The sequence below is a fragment of the Heloderma suspectum genome, chromosome 2 (assembly GCF_057233095.1).
Source record: "Heloderma suspectum isolate Gila_16-S chromosome 2, 16-S_ref, whole genome shotgun sequence".
NCBI classification, from domain to species: domain Eukaryota; kingdom Metazoa; phylum Chordata; class Lepidosauria; order Squamata; family Helodermatidae; genus Heloderma; species Heloderma suspectum.
The window spans coordinates 154,347,007-154,372,488 of NC_139459.1; the positions used below are offsets into that span (position 1 = coordinate 154,347,007).

Sequence of the window (25,482 nt, forward strand, 5' to 3'; positions counted from 1 at the left end):
TGTTCCCTGCACCTCCTCCTCCAAGTCATTAATAAAAATGTTGAAGAGCACTCGGCCCAGGACTGAGCCCTGCGATACCCCGCTCGTTACCTCTCCCCAGTTTGAGAAGGTCCCATTGTTAAGCACTCTTTGAGTCCGATTCTGTAGCCAACTGTGGATCCACCGGATCGTTGTTTCATCTAGCCCACTTTGAGCTAGTTTGCTCATCAGGATATTATGGGGCACTTTGTCGAAAGCTTTGCTGAAGTCGAGGTATATAATGTCTACAGCATTCTCACAGTCCACAAGGGAGGTTACCTGATCAAAAAATGAGATCAGATTTGTCTGGCAGGATTTGTTCTTGACAAATCCATGTTGGCTTCGAGTAATCACTGCATTGTTTTCAAGGAGCTTCCAGATGGACTCCTTTATAATCTGCTCCAGAATTTTCCCAGGGATTGATGTCAGACTGACTGCTCTGTAGTTCCCAGGTTCCTCCTCCTTACCCTTTTTGAAGATAGGGACAACATTAGCCCTCCTCCAGTCATCTGGCACTTCACCCGTCCTCCATGATTGCTCAAACATAATAGACAGCGGTTCTGAGAGTTCTTCTGCCAGTTCCTTTATGACTCTAGGATGCAGTTCATCTGGCCCTGGAGATTTGAACTCATTCAAAGTAATTAGGTGTTCCTTGACCATATGCCTATCGATCTCAAGCTACAATCCTGCCCTTCAGCCTGCACTTCACCTTTGCCAGGGGGGTCATAGACCCTCTTTTGGGAGAAGACTGAGCTGAAGTAGGAATTGAGCACTTCTGCCTTTTCCTTGTCATCTGTTATCATTTTGCCATCCTTATTAGATAGCTGAACCACCATTTCTTTCCTCTGTCTTTTACTTTGCACGTAGCTGAAGAAAGCTTTTTTATTGCTTTTAGCATCCCTTGCTAACCTCAGCTCGTTCTCAGCTTTAGCCTTCCTGACGCCATCCCTGCAATTCTGTGCTACCTGCCTGTACTTTTCCTTTGTTGCTTGGCCTTCTTTCCACTTCCTATATGTGTCCTTTTTTGTTTTCAGGTCATCTCTTAGCTTTTGTGAATCCACATTGGCTTCTTCTGTTGTCTTCCACCTTTTTTTCTTGTTGGAATTATTTGTAATTGTGCCTTGAGAATTTCCTTTTTTAAAAACTCCCACCCATCTTGGAGTCCTTTTCTCGTTAGAGTCGCTTGCTGTGAGACCTTACTGATCATTGTTCTGAGTTTACTAAAATCAACTTTCCTAAAATCCAGGGTACGGGTTTGGCTGCACTCGGCTTTTGCTTCCTTTAGAACCATGAACTCAAGTATAACATGGTCGCTTTCCCCCAGAGTTCCTGTAACTGCTACTTTACCCACTAAGTCATCTCTGTTGGTTAGGATCAAGTCACGGATAGCCGATCCTCTAGTTCCTTCCTTTACTTTCTGTAGGAGGAAATTATCCACTACACAAGTCAGGAATTTCTTGGAGGGGCCATGTTTTGCAAAATTTGTCTCCGAACAAATATTGGGGAAATTGAAGTCCCCCATTACTACTACATCATGCTTCCTTAAAACATTGGCTATTTGCTTTTCAAAAGTTTCATCTTCATCTTCTCCTTGATTGGGTGGGTGATAGTAGACTCCGACCACCATGTTCCTTTTATTCTTTGTTCCATTTATTTTAAACCAGATGCTCTCGGTGGGGCTACCAAGCTCCTCCTCCTGTATTTCTGTGCAGAGATAAGTATTTTTAACATATAGTGCAACCCCAACTCCCTTTCTGTTCCTGCTGTTCTTTATGAACAATTATATCCTTCAATTGCTATATTCCAGTCATGGGAGTCATCCCACCAAGGGCCAATCTACATTGCGCCCGCCATCGCAATGGATTCGGTGTCCCGTCGGGTTAAATGCTCTCACATTAAAACATGATTATTCACACTCACCCATTTTCCCCGTAGCAGTGAGTCATCGAATGCATGAGCTCAGTTCACACTCGAGCACTGTGCTGTTTTCCTGCGCGTGCTTCTCTGATCTTGGAAGCTAAGCGGGGCCGGCCCCGGTCAGTAGTTGGATGGGCGACCACCTGGGAATCAGGCTTCCTGCATTGAGCAGGGGGTTGTTCTATCCCTTCAAATGAGACTAAGTTTTACCCCCTCCTATCCCCCACTCAGGATGTTTTTTTTTTTTTTCATTAAGGTGTTATCCTCACAGAATCAGGGCTTCTCTGCGATGTTTTTTTTTCTAATTCAGGCATGATCTTCGAAGATTCAAAGTTGTGAAGTTTCACAACTTCAAAGATCATGCCTGAATTAGAAAAAAGGATGGATGAGAAAACTATCTGGGCCCCAAAGTTCTTGAGTTTCCTTCCCAAAGCTTCAAAGTCTGATGTGATTTCTTCGTAGCTCCGCTTGGCGGTATCATTTGTTCCCACATGGATGAGAAGAAAGGGATACCTGTCAGTGGGTGTTATGAGTGCAGGCAACCTTACAGTCACGTCTCTAATCTGTCCTCCTGGGAGACAGCATACCCGGTGAGTCCACGGGTCTTTGCAACACACTTGGGTTTTGATCCCACGGAGCAAGGAGTCTCCCACTACTACTACTCTTCTCTTCTTGAAGCTGTAGGCCTTGGTTTCACCACCTCTGCTTGGCTGACCTTCAGCCTCTTGCTTGCTCTCATGCAGGTTCCCCTGTAATTCTTCCTCTGCAGGCTGTCCTCCATTCTCATCCTCAAGTACCTGGAAACAGTTCCATAGCTCCACTGCCTCCACTGGTGCTGAGTGTCTTCTAGTTCTGCTCCTGTCACCCTTTTCCAAGGAGTATCCTCTACTTCATTTTTCCTCACCTCAGCAGTTTCCTCTTCTTCCTCAGTTTGCTGTTGCTCTTCTAGCTTCTATTCTTCGCATTGTTGCTGTAGTTCTGTCCAAGAACTCTTCGTGTTCTCTTATTCCCTGAAGGGTCGACACTTGCTACTTCAGTCCTCTTACTTTTTCTTCCAGAAGCGTGATCAACTTGCACATGTAGGCCTTGTTGTTCTCAGGCAAGAAAACAAACATGGCACACACCTTGCAGGTCACCATCACTGGAGAATCTTGTCCTTCCATAGTCTCTTTTCCCTTTTTGTGTCTAGGTTCCTGGTTGTTCTAGAGTAGTCTGTGCGTGGTCCTCTACTCACTGCAGGTTAAAAATGGAGTCCTACTGGTATGGAAGTGTGTGTAACAAGGCAAATAATTAAAAAAACATATTAGGGGCCTCCTGCTTGACCTCCCCCGCCGAACTCCCCTGAGCAATTCCTGTTTGCTCCCCCTGTCCACTCGCTCTGACCGCTCGCTCTCTGGGAGCTTGCTTGCTTCTGTAGTCCCTAGGCCAGCTGGAGCAGCTTCCTCTCCTCTGCTCTACTCAGCTGGGAGGTGGGAAACAACCAGCTCCTGGCTCCAGCTCCTGGCCAGCCTAACTGTATGCTGGCAGAGATGGAGTACCTGGTCAGGCAGCAGTGTGGCTTGCTTCTTTTCACTTCCGTTTGAAGTGCAATGGATGTTGCACTCCAATCAGAAGAGAAAACAACCCATCAGTGGCACTTTGTAGCCTGTCTGGCAGGATGCCAGCAGTGGCAGGAACTTGAACAGTGAAAGAATGGTGTTCCACAGCCCAGCAGAGTGCACCTAGCCATGGGGCACAAGCAGCACCATGTTCTGGTCACTCATCCTGGTGGCTCAGGCAGGTTTCTGGCAGGGCAGGGGGTGCTTCTTCTACCTTCCCTCCCAACCCACTGCCTGAAACAAGTGTGTCAGTGTGGCTTATGGTAGGGCAATGCCTCCCGGTTTCATTCTAGGCTTTTTTCTTTCTTTTTTTGAATTTTTGGATTTATCACAGAGGACTTCTCAACACTTTCTTAACCAGAATACTAAGGCCGTAGGCCTAGTATCTTCACACAACTTCTTCTGAGATAACCACATGTATTTCATGTGTTTCCTTGAGTAACTGTGCATAGGACTTCAGCCTCAGATGGAAACCTTTTATTAGATATGAGATACTCAGCCCATTTTCTGCCTTCTTCACAGTAGTGTTACTTGCCAGATGGGAGTGCTATGTGATCAGATTTAAAAAAAAAAACAACCTCCTTCATGTCAGGATTGATTCTGAGTGCAGGGAGATAGTTAGGAGCTCAGATTCAGAAGAGGAACAGCCAGAACCGGGGGATGCATTTTCCCAAGCCAGTTCGGATATGGGTAGGCGTGCTTCTCAGATTACTAACTATCAGATGGCCGGGCCTGAAGCCCCCCCTTGCTGCCCTCTGTGAGAAGCCAGGAGGAGGAGGAGGAGAGCAGGGGCTGTGACCTAAGACATGCTAGACTACGGTGCAGAGCTAAGAGGAAAACGTCAGGGGCGGAGCTCAGACGGTCGACCCGGTTAGTGATGCATGAGAGGTGACGTAGGGAAGCATCACTGGAAGGGTGGGACATCTAGGGAAGCATCACTGGAAGGGTGGGACATCCCTCCCTAAGTTAGTCTAGCCAGCAAGCCTCACTTCAAACTGTAGGCAATGTCGGCGTTCCCATTTGAATCCCCTGGAGGCATTCCTTTGTAGCCTGAGAGTCTTCGAGGATTTGCATCTGTAATGAACCTGTTGATAATAAATTGAAGGCCTGAGACTAAAGCCTCTCTATTTGTGTGTGACAGTGCACAAGGAAAGAGGGGGCCCAAGGGAAATGTGACACTTCATACATCTTGTTCTGAGGTGGACCCCTACAACCATAGTTTTTGGCAGTGTAATCTAAATACCAATCTAAATACTACATTTAATCCACAATTCATTAATTTTCATTTCACTAAGCTGTTACTGCCTTCTGGATGGTTGATGATGAGGGTGGGCTAGTCAAACCATGAAGCTAGGAAACAGAGGCAGCAGGGGGGCATTCAAAGTGGCTGAGGAAAGAAGTCTTTCATTTTGAAGACTTCTTTGGAGCCACATATGGCTTCTTCTTGACCAATGACTCTAAAAAACCTATAGCTAGCCCTGGCCACCTAGATCCTGCCAATATAACCCCAATACAAATCTGAATGGCAGATTAATTTAGAGTCTTTAAAAAAAAAAATCAATATCTTCAGCTTCTTTTTCACTTCCACTGTATACTCCCACACCTCAGTTTAACTGCAAACATGCTGTGCTATGTTCATTCAAAGCTTCTTCTCTTCCTTTCTTCACACTCTTTATCCTCTTTCACCACCATTGAGCTTTTGGCACCACATCCTAAGTCCTTCTTCTCCAATGCCAATTAAATCCACTAGTAATGCCAGGCCATCTGCCCTGTCCCCTGCTCTCTTTTTTGTGGTCGTGAACAATTTACAGGCAGGTAAACATCAATCCCTGGGAAAATACTGGAGCAGATTATAAAGCAATAAGTCTGTATGCACCTGGAAAACAATGCAGTGATTACTCGAAGCCAACATGGATTTATCAAGAACAAATCCTGCCAGACTAATCTGATCTCATTTTTTGATCAGGTAACTGCCCTGATGGACTGTGGGAATGCTGTGGACATAATATACCTCAACTCCACCAAAGCTTTCGACAAAGTGCCCCATGATATTCTGATTAGCAAGCTAGCTAAAAGTGAGCTAGATGAAACAACTCTGAGGTGCAGGGGATGCTTATCAGATTTGCAGATTACACAAAACTGAGCAGGATAGCTAATATCCTGGAAGACGGAACCAAAATTCAAAGTGATCTTGATAAGGTGGAGTGCTGGGCAGAAAACAACACAATGAAATTTAACAGGGATAAATGCCAAGTTCTGCACCTAGGAAAAAGAAACCAAATGCACAGTTACAAGATGGGGGATATTTGGCTCAACAATACTACAAACGAGAAGGATCTTGGAATTGTTGTCCATCACAAGCTGAATATGAGCCAACAATGTCATGTGGCTGCTGAAAAGGCAAATGCTCTTTTGGGCTGCATTAATAGAAGCATAGCTTTCAAATCCCAGGAAGTACTAGTTCCCCTCTTCTCAGCACTGGTTAGGCCTCATCTGGAGTAATGTGTCCAGTTCTGGGCACCACACTTTAAGAAGGATGCAGACATGCTGGAGAGGGTTCAGAAGAGGGCAACAAAGATGATTAGGGGACTGAAAAGAAAGCCCTTTGAAGAGAGACTGAAAGAACTGGGCATGTTTAGCCTTGAGAAGGGAAGACTGAGGGGAGATATGATAGTGCTCTTCAAATACTTGAAAGATTTTCCCAGAGAGGAAGGCCAGGATCTCTTCTCGATCATCCCAGAGTGCAGGACACGGAATCATGGGCTCAAGTTACAGGAAGCCCAATTCTGGCTGAACATCAGGAGAAACGTCCTGACTGTTAGAGCAATACGACAATGGAACCAATTACCTAGGGAGGTGGTGGGTTCTCCCACACTGGAGGCATTCAAGATGAGGCTGGACAGCCATCTGTCAGGGATGATCTGACCTGGATTCCTGCATTGAGCAGGGGGTTGGACTCGATGGTCTTGTAGGCCCTTTCCAACCCTACTATTCTATGATTCTATGATCCTACCTGACTGGGCAGCAGTTGCCCACAGTCTGAGGCTGGGCCTCGTGTGGAGACCTCTATGTGTGCCTCCGCCAAGTCTTGGAAGACATAGTGAATGCTTGCAATACTTCACCACAGGCTTGGAAAGTCTTGTGAGGCTTGGAGCAGCTTCTCTGTGGTCCTAGCAGCACTGAGTGAGTAGTAGCTGACTGCTGGTGGTGGGGAGGTTGCGGGGCTCTTCCTTGGACTGGCCTTAGGAAGAGGTCAAAGGCCAATGACATTTTGATATGTAGGGCTCAAAGCAGATTCTGGCTGAACACCAGGAGAAACTTCCTGACTGTTGGAGCAATACGACAATGGAACCAATTACCTAAGGAGGTAGTGGGCTCTCCCACACTGGAGGCATTCAAGATGAGGCTGGACAGCCATCTTTCAGGGATGCTCTGCCTTGGATTCCTGCACTGAGCAGGGGGTTGGACTCGATGGTCTTGTAGGCCCCTTCCAACCCATTCGATGATTCTAGGTATTCTTCCTCGATCAGCTCCCCACTATGTGAAGAATTCATTCCCAAACTGGATTGGCTGGTTATGGGAATAGCTCTCAGATGGGGGTCCACATTTGTAAGCTAAGAAAATATAACAGGTTTTGGGAGTCTGAAGGAGCTATAAAATGACTTTCAGGAAATCTAGGGCTTCTATTGTGGAATTGTAGAATTTGAAAGTTCAGCCTCCCACAATTGTCCTGGGCATTCATGTGCCACCTTCTCCAATGCACAGAAGTTCAGAGTGTTGCCAGGAATTACAGAACAGCTGCAGCATAGTGGATATTGTTTTTAATATGTTTTTGTTTGTTGTTTTTTTAAAAATAATGTTACTGATTGTTCAGTATAAAATCAACAAGCAACAACATCATGGGAATGCAATGAGATCAGTCACTCAGTGTTACTATATATGAGTATTAATATATTCTATTGCATATTACTTACATATGGCCTCTTCGTAATGTATTCTTTTAACCCAAATGTCTTTCCATAAGAGTTCATGAGTTTGAGGTGATTACATTATTTCTCTGTGTTGTAATGTATCATTTATAAAAGCTTGCCATGTTGCAAATAGGTCATCTTTGTAGAAAATGTTTCTGGATGCCCTTTTTAATTTGGTCAGTTTTTCCATTAGGGCAATTGACCACTGAGTCGCCATTGATGAATAGTTGGTTGTTGATTGCTCTTCCATTTGGTTGCTATTTCCACCTTGGCTGCTACCCAGAAGAATGTCAAAAGTTCTTTACTTTTTAGTTGAGCATTTTCTTTGTCATAAATTGATAGCAACCCCATAATCTGAGAGAGATTAATGGTTTATTTGTTATAATAATGGCTTCCTGAAATACCTCCTGCCAGAATTGTTTAATTACTACACATGATCACCGCATATGAAAGAAGGAACCTACTTTGTTACAATTCCTCCAACACATGAGGAATGGTATTTTGTGTAGGCGACTTGCTTTTTGAGGTGTCAGATACCACCTGTGAAGAATCTTAAGTGTGTTTTCTTTAATTTTGGTTGAAATGGATTTCAGTGGTGCACAATTCCATATTTTATGTTTTTAACATGTTTGAATGCAACCAAGCGAAAGATAGAGGTGGGGCATAATAGCAAATCTGTGTGTAAAACCGTGTTCGGGAGATATAGATGACCAGAACCAGATGAAAGAAATTGCTCAGAGACAGTTGAGATAATGCCCATAGTGCTGTGCATACTGAAGGCAGTTTCAACCTGTGGTGTCTCAAGTCCTTCAAAAGTTGTCTCAATTAGATGTGCATAATGCTTTTTTATCCTTTCTACAGAGCATGGCTCGGCAACATCCGGGAGTCAGGGACCGCATTGTACCCCCCTCAGAACCTACCGGGGGGTGCACCCCAGCTTCCCCACCAGCTGTGACTGCCAAAGCCAAGGCAATTTCACAAGGAAACAAGTGCATGAGGAGTGCACACCTTGTTTCCAAACAGAATTGTACTTCTGGGAAGCTTGCAGGAGAATGATTCTGCTTGCAAACAAGGCATAGCTGCTATAGACAATCTGAAAACCACAGGCTTTCTGAAGAGGCAGAAGTGTTCATTCTAGACAAACAACATGAATATGCATTATAAAGAAGGAAATGTGGTACAAGTTTCTTATATTCTCAAAATGGTGTAGTCTCTCCCAGTTCTGGAAGCAACAGACAATTCTAAAATTAAAGTTTAAGAGAAGAGTTGAGGCCCTTATACATTCACTCATGCACCAAAAATCACTGAAATTATAAGTTCAGACAATCAGCTTTCACTCCACATAACCAGTAAACACATTTCAAAGTCTCACACCTTGTGCTTGCTCACACCGCAGCCATGCCAGCAGCTCCATACCAACTGTAGGGTAAATGTGGAAACAGCCAATCAGAGGGGAACATAATGTACTGACATATGATGTCATGACACATAGCATGATGCCATACTACAGTTCCAAGATGCACTTTGTTGACATGCATGCACAATGATTTGTATATACACAAGATCTCAAAATAACGAAGAACTTCTGTTGAAGATTAGATGGAGGAATTTGCAACTTGACAAGCAAATTATACACAAGCATTATTGAAACATGCATAATGGTACTCCAGAAGAAGGAAAATCCTAATGTTGTTTCACATTTGTCCATTTAGCCCTTCCATGCAACTGCAGGCATAGCACAAGGAATTCAGCTGTTCTAAATGTAACATATTTATTAACATCACTCAGTAAAAAAGCACTATTTTGCAAGAGAGGCTTTCCCTTCAGCAGATGCAACAAAGGGGGGATATACCTTATTCTAATATCACAATAGGCATCACATTCAAGGACAAAATGAATGTCTTTAGTACATAAGGGGTTATAAATACAAAATCTGCCCTCCTTAGGGATACCTTTAAGACACTCTTCCCAATCTGCTAAGACGTTTAGGGCACAATCCTATCGAGATAGGCAGCCGCCTCTGAACTCAGAGGTGACCGCCTATTCTAAGCAGGGTAGGAGAAGCACAGAAGGGATCGTGCCCTCCGCGCTTCCCCTACCCTGCTTTTTTGGCTAGACAGCCGATTGCAGCTGTCTAGCTGGCAGGAGCACGGAAGCAGGCTGCTGTATGACACATTGGATGTGTCGTACACGCAGCTATGCTCTCCCTGCCCTAGAATGCCCCCAGCCACGTCCCCTTTCGGCCCTGGGGGCTGTTCCACGCTGCCTCCGAGGCAGCGCAGAAGTGGGGGAAGGTCAGTTTTCCAGGAACTGACCTTGGAGCGTGGGCGCCGAGGTCCGTTCCTGGAAAACAGCATATCCTATGGCCATCTAGCCGCTGTCTAGTGGCCATAGGATTGCTCCCTTAGCCATGCCCAACAAAAAGCTGTTTTTATTTTAGTATTAGGTAAATCAACCAAATACTTTGGAAGTATTAGAAAAGAAGGAGTTAGGTGAACATACAACTTATTAGCTGCACAACTTGCAATCTCAGCCATTCGAGACTACGGGCTTCTTCTTAACATGGAGCTTTTATCCTGCTATTGAAATTGCTCACTTAGGGAAGTTTGTGGGCCCTGTAGATGACCTCCAGGGCATCTCCTGCACTAAATGACTTTTATTCCATTTTTAAATAGAGCAGAGATAATGAGGTATCAAATTACCCTGCTTGTGTTTCGCTTGAGTTCCCTCCGAAAAAGGAAAAGCTGCAAGAAGAAGAGCTAGACCAATGAAACATATGGAAGACACAAATAAGGGGGAGAAGGTGGGGGGAAAGGAAGCACGTGTAAAGGGAGTCCATTGTGATCTTACATTTAAAACAGAAGCAGAAAGCCCTGTTTTAAATGTGGGATTTTAGGCTGGCTGGTGTAGAGATGCTTTACATCTCAGTATCCCTGAGTTGTTGTAACAAGACAGACTTTGCTCTATCAATACCTAGAGATAATAAGAAGGATGTAGAAAATTCCGTATTCAGAATAATCAAGAGGAATGTTTGCTTCCAAGAAATTGGGTCCATCTCCTCAATTGTTTCCAGCATAAATTCAGATGCCTGCTTAAATATAATCTTCAATCAAAAAAGCTAGACTTATTTAAGGGTGTCAACCTTTATTGACATGTATTGACATTACACCTAATTCAGCACAAACTGTCTCTTGTTTAGTAGAAGTCTAAAGGAATCTACTTAAACATTTGTTCTGCGCCCTTTCTAGTGGGTCTAAGTTATCCACTGCCCATAAGGAGGCTCCATAGAGTAATTGTGGCAAACCCTTACCTGATACACTTATAGAATTGAGTGAACCACATCACCCCCTCTGTATGATAAAAGTGCAATAGTCTATTAAGCCCTCTTTCAGCTAACGAAGTTACACATTTGCACCTGGAAAGAACATGCACCTGATTGCTAGAAAATGATCCAGAGTTACTTAAAAGAAGATAGGTCCAAAGCACTTTATAGATGTAGCAGCAAGGGAAAATTTGTTTAAGATCATATATTTGTGGTATTTTGCACCGTACAGACTGCAGAAAATGTATAAATTGCCTAATGCGATTTTGCAGATTTCAGACATATATAGTGGACCTGCAAATATATAAGGGGTGTTTGGGGTTTGTTTTTTGAATAAATGTAATTATGAGTATAGAAAAAGGTACAGGGTATAAATTGCCTTTGGATTCAATGGTTTTACTATTAGGTATGATAGATGGATTGGTAGCAGCTAAGAATGAACTGATGATTGCAAACATGTTGGTTTCATCTCAGATTCTGATAGCAAAATATTGGGAAAAACAAGGAAATGGGAAAACATTTAGCATAAAGTCTTGATGCATAAAATCTCATTATAAAAAATATGGAAGGTTCAACTTACAAAAAAGGATTATTTAGATCCATATTTATTCAGTATTGGAGATGAAAGAAGAATTACTGGAATACAGGGAAAGAGGTCTTAGAAGCTGTTTACCAGCTATAATTGATTATAATATATGTTTGATTAGAAAAATGTAAGAGAAGCACTGAATTGGGAAAGCATGGTTATTAATTGATTGTATTAAGATTTCCCACTTTTGAAATTGCATTTTCTCTTTGTGTTACATTATATTGTCAATAAATATGTATTACAAAAAGAAGATATTTGTATTAGATGGTTCCCCTCCAATTTCCAATTATACACTTGCTTAGATCTGCCAAATACCATTACTTTAGTCTTATGATAATTAATAGAAAGCTGTTCATTCTGACAATACTGACTAACCTGCCTCATTAATCTAGACTGTCTCGACACCTGAGTGCATGAAATCAGAATACCATGCTGCCTGGGAAATGCTGAGAGTTGGAAGACTTTTTTTTTTCTATCTAAAGTAAACATGCATAGGATTGCACCCCAGTAGCCTAACAGGTCTGTAGTTTACTGGATTGTTCTTTTTTTATACATATGGACCACAACAGCCAAAGACCAGCTAGAGAGAAGATCTATCAAAAAGGGAAAATAAGGATGCAAATACAGGTGCCCACCATTCTCAAAAGGTAGTAAATAAATCAGGGGGTGGGGTAGCATTTTCACCAGGAGCTTTCCCATTCTGTAAACCGGAAATCAGTGCTTTGGCCCTTTCCACTGTAACAGGTCCACACTGGGGATCCCAATTAAATTTAGAAACAGTAGTGCTAAATCATTGATGATCTGGGTCATTAAAAACATTCCTGAAATGACTTTGCCATTCAATCAATTATCACAAATGCAGTCAAATCATAACCAATGAAGCTTTCAAAATATCCATTGCAATAAATAAATACAGTATTTCTAGGCTCTTGGTGAACATAGGAAGCTGCCTTATACTGAGTCAGGCCATTGGTCCTTCTAGTCATAGAATCATAGAACAGTAGGGCTGGAAGGGGCCTATAAGACCACTGAGTCCAACCCCCTGCTCAGTGCAGGAATCCAAGTCAGAGCATCCCTGACAGGTGGCTGTCCAGCCTCGCCTTGAATGCCTCCAGTGTGGGAGAGGCCACTACCTCCCTAGGTAATTGGCTCCATTGTCGTATCAGTCAGGAAGTTTTTCCTGATGTTCAGCCGGAATCTGGCTTCCTGTAACTTGAGCCCATTATTCCGTGCCTTGCTTTCTGGGATGATCGAGAAGAAATCCTGGCCATCTTCTCTGGGACAACTTTTCAAGTACTTGAAGATCGCTATCATGTAGGGGAGAAGACTCCCCTCAGTCTTCTCTTCTCAAGGCTAAACATGCCCAGTTCTTTCAGTCTCTCTTCATAGGGCTTTGTTTCCAGTCCCCTGATCATCTTTGTTGCCCTCCTCTCAGCCCTCTCCAGTTTGTCTGCATCCTTCTTAAACTGTGATGCCTAGAACTGGACACAGTACTCCAGATGAGGCCTAACCAGTGCTGAGAAGAGGGGAACTAGTATTTCCTGGGATTTGGAAGCTAAGGTTCTATTAATGCAGCCCAAAAGAGCATTTGCCTTTTCGGCAGCCACATCACATTGTTGGCTCATATTCAGCTTGTGATCGACAATTCCAAGACCCTTCTTGCTTGTAGTATTGTTGAGCCAAGTATCCCGCATCTTGTAACTTTGCATTTGGTTTCTTTTTCCTAGGTGCAGAACTTGGCATTTATCCCTGTTAAATTTCATTGTGTTGTTTTCTGCCCAGCACTCCAGCTTATCAAGATCCCATTGAATTTTGTTTCTGTCTTCCAAGATATTAGCTATCCTGCCCAATTTTGTGTCATCTGCAAATCTGATAAGCATCCCCTGCACCTCGTCATCCAATCATTAATAAAAATGTTGATGAGCACTGGGCCCAGGACTAAGCCCTGCGGTACTCCGCTCATTACCTCTCCCCAGTTTGAGACGATCCCATTGAGAAACACTCTTTGAGTCTGATTCTGTAGCCAACTGTGGATCCACCTGATTGTTGTTTCATGTAGCCCACTTTGAGCTATTTTGCTCATCGGGATATCATGGGGCACTTTGTCGAAAACTTTGCTGAAGTCAAGGTATATTATGTCCACAGCATTCCCACAGTCCACAAGGGCAGTTATCATACCAAAACATGAGATCAGATTCATCTGGCAGGATTTGTTCTTGACAAATCCATGTTGGCTTCGAATAATCACTGCATTGTTGTCAAGGTGCTCACAGATGGATTGTTTTATAATCTGCTCCAGAATTTTCCCAGGGATTGATGTCAGACTGACTGCTCTGTAGTTCCCAGGTTCCTCCTTTTTACCCTTTCTGAAGATAGGGACGAGATTAGCCCTCCTCCAGTCATCTGGCACTTCACCCGTCCTCCATGATTGCTCAAAGATAATAGACTGTGGTTCTGAGAGTTCTTCTGCCAGTTCCTTTATTACTCTGGGATACTTTGGCCCTGGAGATTTGAACTCATTCAAAATAATGAGGTGTTCCTTGACCATATGCCTCTCGATCTCAAGCTGCAATCCTGCCCCTACAGCCTGTACTTCGCCTTTACCAGGGGGCTCATAGACCCTCATTCGGGAGAAGACTGAGCCAAAGTAGGAATTGAGCACTTCTGCCTTTTCCTTGTCATCTGTTATCATTTTGCCATCCTTATTTAATAGCTGAACCACCATTTCTTTCCTCTGTCTTTTACTGTGCACATATCTGAAGAAAGCCTTTTTGTTGCTTTTAGCATCCCTTGCTAACCTCAGCTCGTCCTCAGCTTTAGCCTTCCTGATGCCATCCCTGCAATTCTGTGCTACCTGCCTGTACTCTGGCAGTGGCTCTCCAGGGTTTCAGACAGGAATTTTCCCAGCTCTACCTGGAGATTCCGGGGATCAGACCTAGGACCTCATTCGTGATAAGCTGGTGCTCTGTCACAGAGCCATAGCCCCTTGTGAGGAAGGGCAGGATATAAATCAAATAAATAAGATATTACAGTCAACTGCAAATGAGTAAGCTCAATAAATCCAATATAACAAACTCAGTTTTATTTTATTTTTAAGGACAGAATAAGTTGTCTTAGGGCAGCCTTCCCCAACCTTGTGCCCTCCAGATGTTTTGGACTATAACTCCTAGCAGCCCCAGCTATCATGGCCAATGCTCAGGAATGCTGGGAGTTGTAGTCCAAAGTATCTGAAGGGCACCAGGTTGGGGAAGGCTGTCTTTGGCCCTCCAGAGTCACATATATGGGCGACCTCTGGTATGGACTTCCTGCATACTCTTCTGGCACTCAGTCTATGGCATGTGGCCTCTAGTCATGTATAGCACAGAGCTCAAATGTAGGTCTAAATTTGAAATGAAATTTTGAAAAAACAACCCTGAAATTTCACAAAATTTCAAAATCAAAATGTGATTTCAAAATTTGGATTGGGATTGTTTATCTGTCTTTTTAAGAAGTGGAGTGAGTTCTGCCTGGCTGAAACTAAAGCCCTGCTCAGGCATTCGGGTGAACATATGAGGGCTTAAAGTGTGTTAAGTCAGGGTTGTACACCCTGGCCCCACCCACCTCAGTTCAGACCTTGCCATGTTGAATTGGCAAGGTCTGAAAGGGAGTTCTACTCACATTTGCTTGAATGCAAGGAGAACGCTCCATGTGATTGGGAACCCTGCCTTATCAGGGTTCCCAATCATATGGCGAATTCTACTCACTTTCAAGAAAATGTGAATAGAACTCCCTGTCAGACCTTGCCAATTCAACACAGCAAGGTCTGAACGGGGGGAGGGGGGGATAGTGCATCTGGAGATGCCAGGGGCAGGGTCATCATGCAGGGCCCTAACTTCCTACACATTTTAAGCCCTCATGAGTTTGCCTGAACAAGACTTTAATACTGGCACAAAAGCTAGCGTTTACTAAATGCTATTGCATGGCAGCTGCTAGAAATCTGCTGACTGTTCTCACATGTCAGCTATCATACATTGCCAAATGTAATTGCTACTGCATATCATCTGTCAAAAGCAGTTAAATGTGGATTACTCTGGTGTGTCATATTTCAAATACTGTCAAATACCAACTGTCAATCAATGACAAAAATCAAATATTCTTCATTCTGTATTGGGTTTCTAATTTTTGTAAGCCACCTTGAACTTCAATTTCATAGTAAGAGTAAAAGTCTTTTAAATAAAATAAATCCATGATTAAAATAAATATATAAATAAAATATGCAACTCAAATATCATTCAGTGGCAAATACTGATGACACCTATTAAATAGCCACTGAATATATTCAGTACAATTTTTTATCCCCCCACACCCAGGAGAATAGGAATGTGCTGTACTAGTTCGCCCTTATAGATGTTCAATCTGTAAACGTGTTAAACTATTTTTTAAATTAAAAACTAGAAGCATAATCCTCTGTTCCAGATGCACTGGTTGGAAGGACCCTGCACTGGCATACCTTGAGATACACTGCCACTCATGGTCCTGTGCCTGGGTAGCGTCAGAGATATGCCAGAAGAATGCAATTCTGGAAAATCTCTGTTTCTGATGGAAGACCAAAACAGGGCAACATGGGGAGATTTCATGGGAGAATTGGACTTGTGCCAAATCCTACGCGCCCTCAGACCTGTCCTGGCCCCTCTGCTGCTATAACATTATGCCAACAAAAGAGATGGTGTAAGTTATACGTCTTCCATTAAACTCAGTGGAGAGCAAACAAACAAACAAAAAACCCAGTGGCAAATAGTGTTGACCTCCCAATTCACACAGGTCAGCTGTTAGCCTTTTCCCAGGTCTATCAAGAAAGAATATAGTAAGCTAAGGTTCCTTCCATTATGTTAATTTATTTCTTCTGCAGTAGCCACGGGAAAATATTTTGTTCTTTATGTCATGTCCAAAACAGGCCTCCATACTATCTGCTTAGCCCTCTCACAGATAAGGTGCTTGGTGAATAAGGTCTAGGATTCCTTTCTTCATAGACTGTAGTACAATAATACAGTTTCCTTTAATTATTAGGCGTTCCAATTCACTCAGTTGTCCATGATCAGCAAAGTACTTTCTAGTCAACTCTGAAGCATTGTTAAGGTATTTAGGTCATCCTGATACAGTGTTCTGGATCTCCACAAGTAACCATTTGGATTTGATGAAGTTGGTAGAGAAGCGCGTACAGCACAAGCATAAGCCTTAACATCTTCCTGTAACTTGCAAGCATCTACTTGCATTGTGGGGTTTCATGACAAGGTGTTCGCTATCACCAACTTTTTTCTTGGAACAACATACTCTTATACTCTGAATCTCATCGTTCATATTAGAAGATGTTTGCATCATCATGATACCTGTTCCAAATATTTTCCTTTTATTAAGGTCATCAAGGATTTATGGTTTGTGAGGAGTCTGAAAGAAGGTACACCACATAGGTATCCGCAAAAGGTTTTGCATGCTCAAATGCTATCCAGGTACTCTTTTTCAGTTTGTGCATAGTGTTTTTCCACTTCAGCAAGAGTTCTGGAGTAGAAATTGACTGGCATTCTTTCTGAAGCATGCAGTTATAGTAGTGCTTCTCCAAGTCTGCACCTGACTGCAACAGCGCTAACCATTGTGGGCTTGGTGCCATTATAAAACTGTAAGATTAGAGCACTGGAGATCATGTTCTTTATCTCTGTAAAAGCAGTCGCCTGATCTGCCCCTCAAAATTAGTAGATTTCAGTAATAACTTTAGTAGTAGTGCCTCTGCTGAAAATATTGACCTAGATACCATTCCTAGGAAATGTCTCAGTTCTGTAACTCAGCTCAGTTTTCAGCTCTCTGATAGTATTTACCATTTTTTTGGGCTGGTTTTGTCCCATGTTGTGTGATTACTTATCCTAAGAATTTTATTTCACCTTGACAAAAAATACGTTTCTCTCCTTGTTTATCTTGTGTCCAGATTAATGGATTCTATTCAAGGCAATGGCCACTGTTTTGTTCTGGTCTTCCATTGGTGTACCATGTATTAGTATGTTGTCCATGAAGATAATGGCTTCTCTTATGTCTCTGAAGAGTTCTGTCATCTTCCTTTGAAAAATCTGAGCAACATTTGTGCTTCCAAATGGTAAATCCCTCAAAGGGCATGATAAATGTAGTCAGTTTAATGTTCTGGTTTTTCAGAAGTATTTACCAGAAACTGCTTGAGACATCCAGTTTGGAAAATACTTAAACTCCTGTCACTTTGGCAGAAGGTACTCAGTGTTGGAAATACACCCACACCCACACACATAAAGCTTCATTAAACTTTTTAACATCGGAGGGAGCAATCCTATGGCCGCTAGACAGAGGCTAGACAGCCATAGGATATCCTGTTATCCAGGAACTGACCTCCCCCCACTTCCGCGCTGCCTTGGAGGCAGTCTGGAACAGCCCCATCCTCCGCGCTCGCAAGCCGAGTGCAGAGTGGCTGAAAAGAGGTGTGGCTGGGGGCATTCCGGGGCGGGGAGGGCAGAAATGACATCCAATGTGTCATATAGCAGCCTCCTTCCCTCCTCCATCCTCCCATGGCTAGACAGCCGCAATCGGCTGTCTAGACAAAAATGCAGGGCAGGAGAAGTGCGGCGGGAACGATCCCCTCTGTGCTTCTCCTGCCCTGCTTTGGATAGGCAGTTGCCTCTGAGTTCAGAGGCGGACGCCTATCTGGATAGGATTGCATCCTAAATACATTTTTCTTGATTAATGGGGCCACTGGTGCACACCACAACTTAGGTATATTACCTTAAGTGTGCCATGTTTCCAGCTCCATTTCCACCTTGTGGAGTAAGGGAATGGAGATGCTTTGGGGTGTATATACACTGTTTGTCTGGCATCAAATCTTAAAATACTGTCCACAAAGAAAGAAAAAGACTAGAAAAGGAGAGGACCTTCTCCGTTGAGGCATCCTGCCTCTGGCATGCTCTTTCCAAGGAAATTAACTGGTCCCTCCCTACACTCATGTCTTTTCACCACTTTTTATTTTCTCAAGCGTTTTAAAACTCTGGCTGAATTGGTTTTACTCTGCTACTATGGTCTTATGTTTTTATTGTTCTGCTGTTTTAATTGTTCATACATGATCATATATTCTGTTTTGTTTTACATGATTTGTTAGCCATCTTGGAAATAGTAGTACTGATAAGAATATACATTTTAAAAATTTAAATTTAAATTCATTTTGGTCCTTCTGCAGTGTGTATTTGTGGCAGTTGTTCATTGGCTATTTTTATTTTCATGTTAACTTGCTCTCTGCACTTCCTGAGTAGTGAGATGTCCCAGGGACAGTGTTGCAGAATTCCATTTCCTTTGGGGACTTATGGTGTCTTTCTAGAATTTGATTTATTCATCAGTATACATATAGAGAATAGAAGAGGAAAAGTCACACAACCTCTGATCTGGCACCAGATTCCCAGAGCGCTACTTAGGAACCCATCCACACAACAGCACCCCCAGTTTCTCCTAACTCCTAAGTGCAACTAGAAAATCCCAGCTCTGCTATTTTTACACACAAGCAGACATACCAGCAGAGCATGGGTGGTGAACCCTGCCCCTGCTCGTAAACTGCCCATTCAGGAAAGACATCTCCTAAGCAGTAGCTATCATTTAGGGAATGTCAAGCAATTATCTCTATTAGCAAGAAATTGGTGTTATAAAAGACGGTGCCCCAGCATCTATACCACCATTTTATTTTTCCTTACCTTTATTACAATACAAAGCTCTTCTTTTCATTATGTTCCCAGAAAGAAACATTCTATATCATAAAGGAGTCTATTGTGTGTGTGTGTGTGTGTGTGTGTGTGTGTATATATGGTCACGCTTTCCCATCCTACTGCTTATTTAGTAAGAATGATTGCTCTAGCTATTTCGGTGACCTTTCTCTTTTTGTTTGTTCTGCACACATGCACCCCTTCTCACTAATTTCTATCTGACAAAAACAAACCTGTGACTCATTTCCCATAAAAACACAAAATAGTATCCTCCCTGCATGAATTTCAGACTAAATCAATAATTCAGCAAAAAGCAACATTTGAAGCCTTACTTGAAATTTAAATAAAGATTCCTGGCTCTGAGCAGCCAGATGGGTATAATAGAGCTGGGGTGGAGGTGGGGGTAAGCATGTGTTTTGGGATATTTTCACAGAATGTTAAATCACACAAAATATTTCACTTGTCTCCAGTGTAAGATCACAACATGACTCGCCTGTAATGAATTCTTTATCTTGGCAGCTCTCCTACTCTCTCCCAAGCAGCAACCCTCTCTCTTCCTTTCGTCCCAGTGTGGGAACATATGGTAATATTTGGAATGTGATATAGGCCAGAGGAGTGAGCCTAGCTGCCCACACCTGTGCAGACCTCCAAGTCACTGCACAATATGCTTCCAGGCTGAGGTCATGCTCCAACACCATTGTGTGAGTTCAGTTTGCTCACTCTTCTTCCAAGACATGCCAAGAGCTCCAGAATACTGGTTTCATATAAATCCCATTTGGATTTGTAATTTGTTAGATACATTATAAGGCAAAACCTCCCAGCATTCTTCTCTGTAGACACTGCAGCTTTCAAATGTAGACCTAACCTACTATTGATTTTGGAATAATGTCCTGGAGAAACAATTCAAGCATGATCAAGAAAAGATGGTAGACTCTCACTTCATGATATAGAAGGCAAGGCTGAAATTCTTCAATGAACAATGCTGAAGTCAAGCTAAATGTGCCTATACCCTGAAACGGTGAGAAGTACAGGCTAAACTAGATGTGACAGTGACATGCACATTTAATTGTGGGTCTATCCTGTTTATGCATAAAGGTGAACTTGATGTTAACCTTACCTCTCTATGGCAAGTCAAGAATCATAGTAACTGGACTCAGGAGTATGTGAGTGTGCTAGGCAGAAAGATTGATCTCACAGTGTAATTAGGCTGCACCATGAATGGAAGCTGGCTAGAAAGCCACAATGGGTGCACCGGGGATATGCCAAGCAACTGATCTCTCTTGGTATATGATAACAATGAAAGGTGATTCAAGAAAGGAAAGCAAGAAAAACTCTAGCCCAGGAACTGTGGGCTAAGTGCCAGAGTTGGAGTCGGAAAGTACTAGAAAGTGTCACAAGAAATGGGCTGCGAGTCAGGTCAACTGTAGGTGATTCTTGAAGCTGTGCAACAGAGATTCTGTTCGCACTAGGTCCCTTGAGCAAGAAGAACACTGGGTACCTGAACTTAAGGGCAGTTATAGTCCCCAAATTGGGAACACAGAGAGCTAACGACTTATGGGCAGATCCAGGATGGAACAAAGGGATCAATAGCTTGACACTGGGGAATGAAAGGTAACCCCAAGGAATTTCCTGGGTACTTCACTGAATTAAAGTGAACTGACTAAGCATTACAAAAGCCAGGCTTCTCAGGGATAGGTAGAGGTATACAGAGCAAAAGAGGTAGCATGAGAGATGCCCAGATAATGTTAGCTTCTGATCTCTTTTGAGATAAGGACATGTCAGGATTGAACCGTGTTTCCAACCAAGTTTTGCCAATTTAAAGGTACCTTTATGGGTTGCCTGGCTGGGGTGGCAACTTGTAGTCACAAGGCATTTGTATTTATCCAAAGTTCCAAAGCTATGCATACTGCAGCAGGGCAACACATTACAGTAGAGGACACACAGGTCAATGAACTTCCGTTAAAATAAAGGCATGTAAGGTGTGTTGTTTTATTGTTGGATTTTTCAAAATTGTTTTTAGTTCAAAGTTGTTTTTAGTTATATGTTGTTTGTGTATACTGTCCCTATGCTTTTATGTAAATGGTTTTTAAACTTTGTATATTGTATTTTAATGTTTTAAGTTTTGTAAACTGCCCAGAGAGCTTCAGCTATGGGGCGGTATAGAAATGTTAATAATAATAATAATAATAATAATGTAGCCTAGTATACAGGATTTTCTTGCTCCTAGCTGCCATGAGCCTCCTGTCCATACAGTCTTAACCAGAATAAAATAAATATTAGACAAGATTTAGGGTGAGGCCAATAAAAATGTGTATTACTTATAGCCATAGGACATTGCAATACAGAAGAGGTTAAACTGTCTGAAACAAAGACATAAAAACATGAAATATGAGTAACTGAGCTTTCCAATTCTCATTTGACATAAAAAGCATAACTAAATAAAGCCTTCATAAAAACTACCAGTAATTACCTTTTACTTAGCTTACTCGGATTAGAGAGTCAACCTTGCAATCCACTGAGACTTTCTTCAGGAAACTTGCTCAGATTTACTTAGCTGCTGTTACAAATAACGCAGCTTCAAAAGATAAGCATCCATACTCATCTGAAAGTATGCCCTTTTATAATTTATTATAATAGTATACTGAAACAAGAAATAGGATAGAAATTTTGTTCTGGGAGAGACATATAATGGGCCAAACAATAAATAATAGACAACTGCCTCCATAGATACATAATCTTCCCCTTATAGCAGGGGTGGGCAACTTGTGACCTTCCAGATGTTTTGGCCCAAACCATTAGCCATGCTGGCAGGAGCTGGCCAGAACATCTGGACAGCCACAAGTTGTCCACTCCTACCTTATAGGAATATGATGGTATCTGTCTTCTAAATAAGCAATTGGTATCTGCTGGAACCTAAGTTCTTTGAAGGCTTTTCTCAACTGTCCGGGAGAGACACTCTGTAAATACTTTGAAATGTGATTTTTTCTATAATGGCAAACCATTGAAAAGAATGATGATGATTACTAACTTTCCTTTTCATAAGTATGCAGAAATAAATAATCTTATTGGAGGTCATGTAGAGCTACATGCTGTGCAGGGGTTGAATATTGCCATATTATATTGTGACAGATCTCAACCCAATCTCATTTGTCCATACCAACATCTTGTTGAGAGTCTTGAATCAGCCATTTCATTTAGTCTGCACCACTACTGAATCATACTCTTATTAATTCTTGATTCAATAGAGGATAAGTCTGTCTTTGCTCTCAGCACAGCAACTTTTTAGAAACTTGGTTTCAACACAATTGAAATCTGGAATATTTTGTGAACAATGGAAACTAAAACACTGAGTTGAATATTACATTTTTTGCCTTTTGTTGTTATATTTATGATATATGTTGTAAAAGTTGTTTGTTCAGCATATATGTAAGTTGAAAGATGTATGTTATATACAAAACTCAATTAAAATGAATACTAAATTAAGATAAGAAAATATTTGATATAATAGCAGTGGCAATATTCATTCACAATGGATGGTTGTTTGCACACTGCAAGAGGAAAAACAACTGTTTGGAGTTGTGGAATATGCAGTTTAAAATTTCATAACATTAACTAACATGTGTATTATTATGTCTCAAGGTAAACTGAGGTTTTACTTCAATTATGTTGACATTTTATGGTGTTCATTTGTATTATTGTGCTATGGTTTATATTTGCGTTTCTCTGTTATATTATGGATTTCTGTATTTGCGCGTGTAAGTTGCTTTGAGACTGCTTTTTGCAGTGGGAAGTGACACACAAATTTAATAAATAATAATTTACTTTTAAGATCAATTGTTTAAACTTAGCAATACAAAGAAAAAAAAACTTCTACGGGTGCTATCCAATACTAGAGTTCCACCAGCGGGGACTATAGGATTTGGGCAGCTCCTCCATCAATACCACACTTGACAGGCTGATGCTTCGCCCACATTTTAAAACAATAAATCCCCCCCCCAAAAAATCTGAAAAAAACAGGGAGAACACGGGAAATACTGAAATGCAAGAGTTCGGCAGTGGCAGTCTTTGAACCTGTTCTCTTAATCGACTGAACAAATTACGTCAATTTCAGAGAAAACTGCAAATCTGGAAGAAGCTAAGGGTGAAAAAAAGATGCCTGCACCGATAATCTGACTTTTCCATTTACCACCTTAAAAATGTTTCATTCAAGGAAACATCACATACATATTAGATTCAAACTGCGTGACCTTTGACACCCATTTTGTGTGCCTGTATCTCATCACCGCCCTACCCGCCCCAAGGCGGGGAAACGAAACGCTTCTCGGCACCACAGCAGAAGCGCGCGCGCGCCGCCCCTCCCCGCTTCCCGCGTCTCCTCCATAGGCTGGGCAAGAACGACTCCTTCTACCGCCCCGCCTGTCGGGCTGCAGCAGAAACAGCAATCCTTGAAGGCAGCTGCGCCCAGCGCCCGCGCCAGGCCCCTCGGTTGCCCCAGAGACGCAGGCGGCGGCGGCGGCGGCAAGAGCGCATGCGCAAACGGCTGCACGGATCTCGGTTGCTAGGGCGACCGCTTGGCTTCCCTCTCGCGCGCGGAACGGGCTCCTCTCCTCAGATTTCCAATGGCTCCTAAGCGGCCCAAGAGCGGCGGCGGCGCCGCCACCCCCGCGCCACCCGGGCCTGGCTCCAAGAACTGGGATTCCGGGCTGGTGACTGCCCGCTTGGAAGAGGTGCGTTGGCGGCGGGGGCGCGCGTGCTACGTTGAAACAGGGTGCCCCTATTTTCTATGGAAAGCGAAGTCTGTTAGAAATTCAGCTCTTGAGGGAAAATCAATGCACCTCTATCAGACGCAGGCACAGGCAGGCTTAATCTGAGCTCAGGATGGCTGAAGTGCCCGATCCCCCTTTGCTTAGAAGGAAGTCTCTCGCTTTCCCTCATTGTTCAATGGGTTTACTTTTAGGAAAGCGTGACTAGGATTGCGGTCCGAGACAGGCCTACGCTTATCCTGCGCGTTAGCCCTATTGAACACAGTAGACCTTACTCACCAGCAAACGTGCATAGGACTGTGCTCTTAACCCTGGACGTTTCTGTGTCAGGACGCAGACACAGTGAGCAGCCTTGTGCTATTTTATTTATTTATTTATTCATTTCATTTCTATACCGCCCAATAGCCGAAGCTCTCTGGGTGGTTCACAAAAATTAAAACCAAACAACACACAATAAAACAATTTAAAATATATAGAACATTAAAACCACAATATAACAATACAACCACAATAAAACCTAGCAGCAGTACAGGAGTTTAAAATACAGATTTAAAACAGCAAAGATAAAAATTTAGAAAGCTAAAATGCTAAAATGCCTGGGAAAATAAAAAGGTCTTCACCTGGCGCCGAAAGGAGTACAATGTAGGCGCCAGGTGAACCTCACTAGGGAGCTCATTCCAGAGCCGGGGTGCCACAACAGAAAAAGCCCTCATCCTAGTAGCCACCCGCCTCATTTCCTTTGGCAGGGGCTCACAGAGAAGGGCCGCTGATGATGATCTTAAGGTCTTGGCAGGCACATATGGGAGGAGGCGATCCTTCAGGTAACCTGGCCCCAAGCCGTTAAGGGCTTTAAATGTTAACACCAGCACTTTGAATCGGGCCCGGAAATGGACTGGCAGCCAGTGCAGCTGGAAAAGTACTGGCGTAATATGAGCTCGCAGGCCAGTCCCTGTTAACAATCTTGCTGCCCTATTTTGGACCAGCTGAAATTTCCGGACCGTTTTCGAAGGCAGCCCCACATATAACGCATTGCAGTAATCCAGACGAGAAGTTATCAGAGCATGGATAACTGTAGCTAGGCTATCTCTGTCCAGATAAGGGCGTAGTTGGTATACCAGCCTAAGCTGATAAAAAGTGCTTCGTGCCACTGAGTTCACCTGTGCCTCAAGTGACAGTTCTGGATCCAAGAGCACCCCCAAACTACGAACCTGATCCTTTAGGGGGAGTGCAACCCCCTCCAGAACAAGTTGAATATCACCTAGCCTGGCAGACGAACCACCCACTAACAGTACCTCCGTCTTGTCTGGATTGAGTTTCAGTTTATTAGCCCTCATCCAGTCCATTACCATGCCCAGGCACTGGTTCAGAACAGCCACTGCCTCACCTGGTTTTGATGAGAAAGAGAGGTAGAGCTGGGTGTCATCTGCATATTGATGGCACCTCAGCCCACACCTCCGGATAACCTCCCCCAGCAGTTTCATGTAGATGTTAAACAGCATGGGGGATAAAATAGAGCCCTGTGGAACCCCGTGGCACAATTGCCATGGCACAGAGCAGTAATCCCCCAG

At 43.0% G+C, this 25,482-nt stretch overlaps 1 protein-coding gene across 1 annotated transcript in view; it reads left to right on the forward strand.

Annotated features, from left to right (window-relative positions):
- Positions 1-23,457: 23,457 nt before the first annotated feature.
- The window catches only part of SPAG17 (sperm associated antigen 17), a 265,350-nt gene continuing 263,325 nt past the window's right edge, over positions 23,458-25,482 (forward strand). Inside the window, exon 1 of the mRNA XM_084835270.1 lies at positions 23,458-23,878. Coding sequence (XP_084691396.1) covers positions 23,771-23,878 — 108 coding nt within the window. The 5' untranslated portion in view covers positions 23,458-23,770. The remainder of the gene's footprint in view (positions 23,879-25,482) is intronic.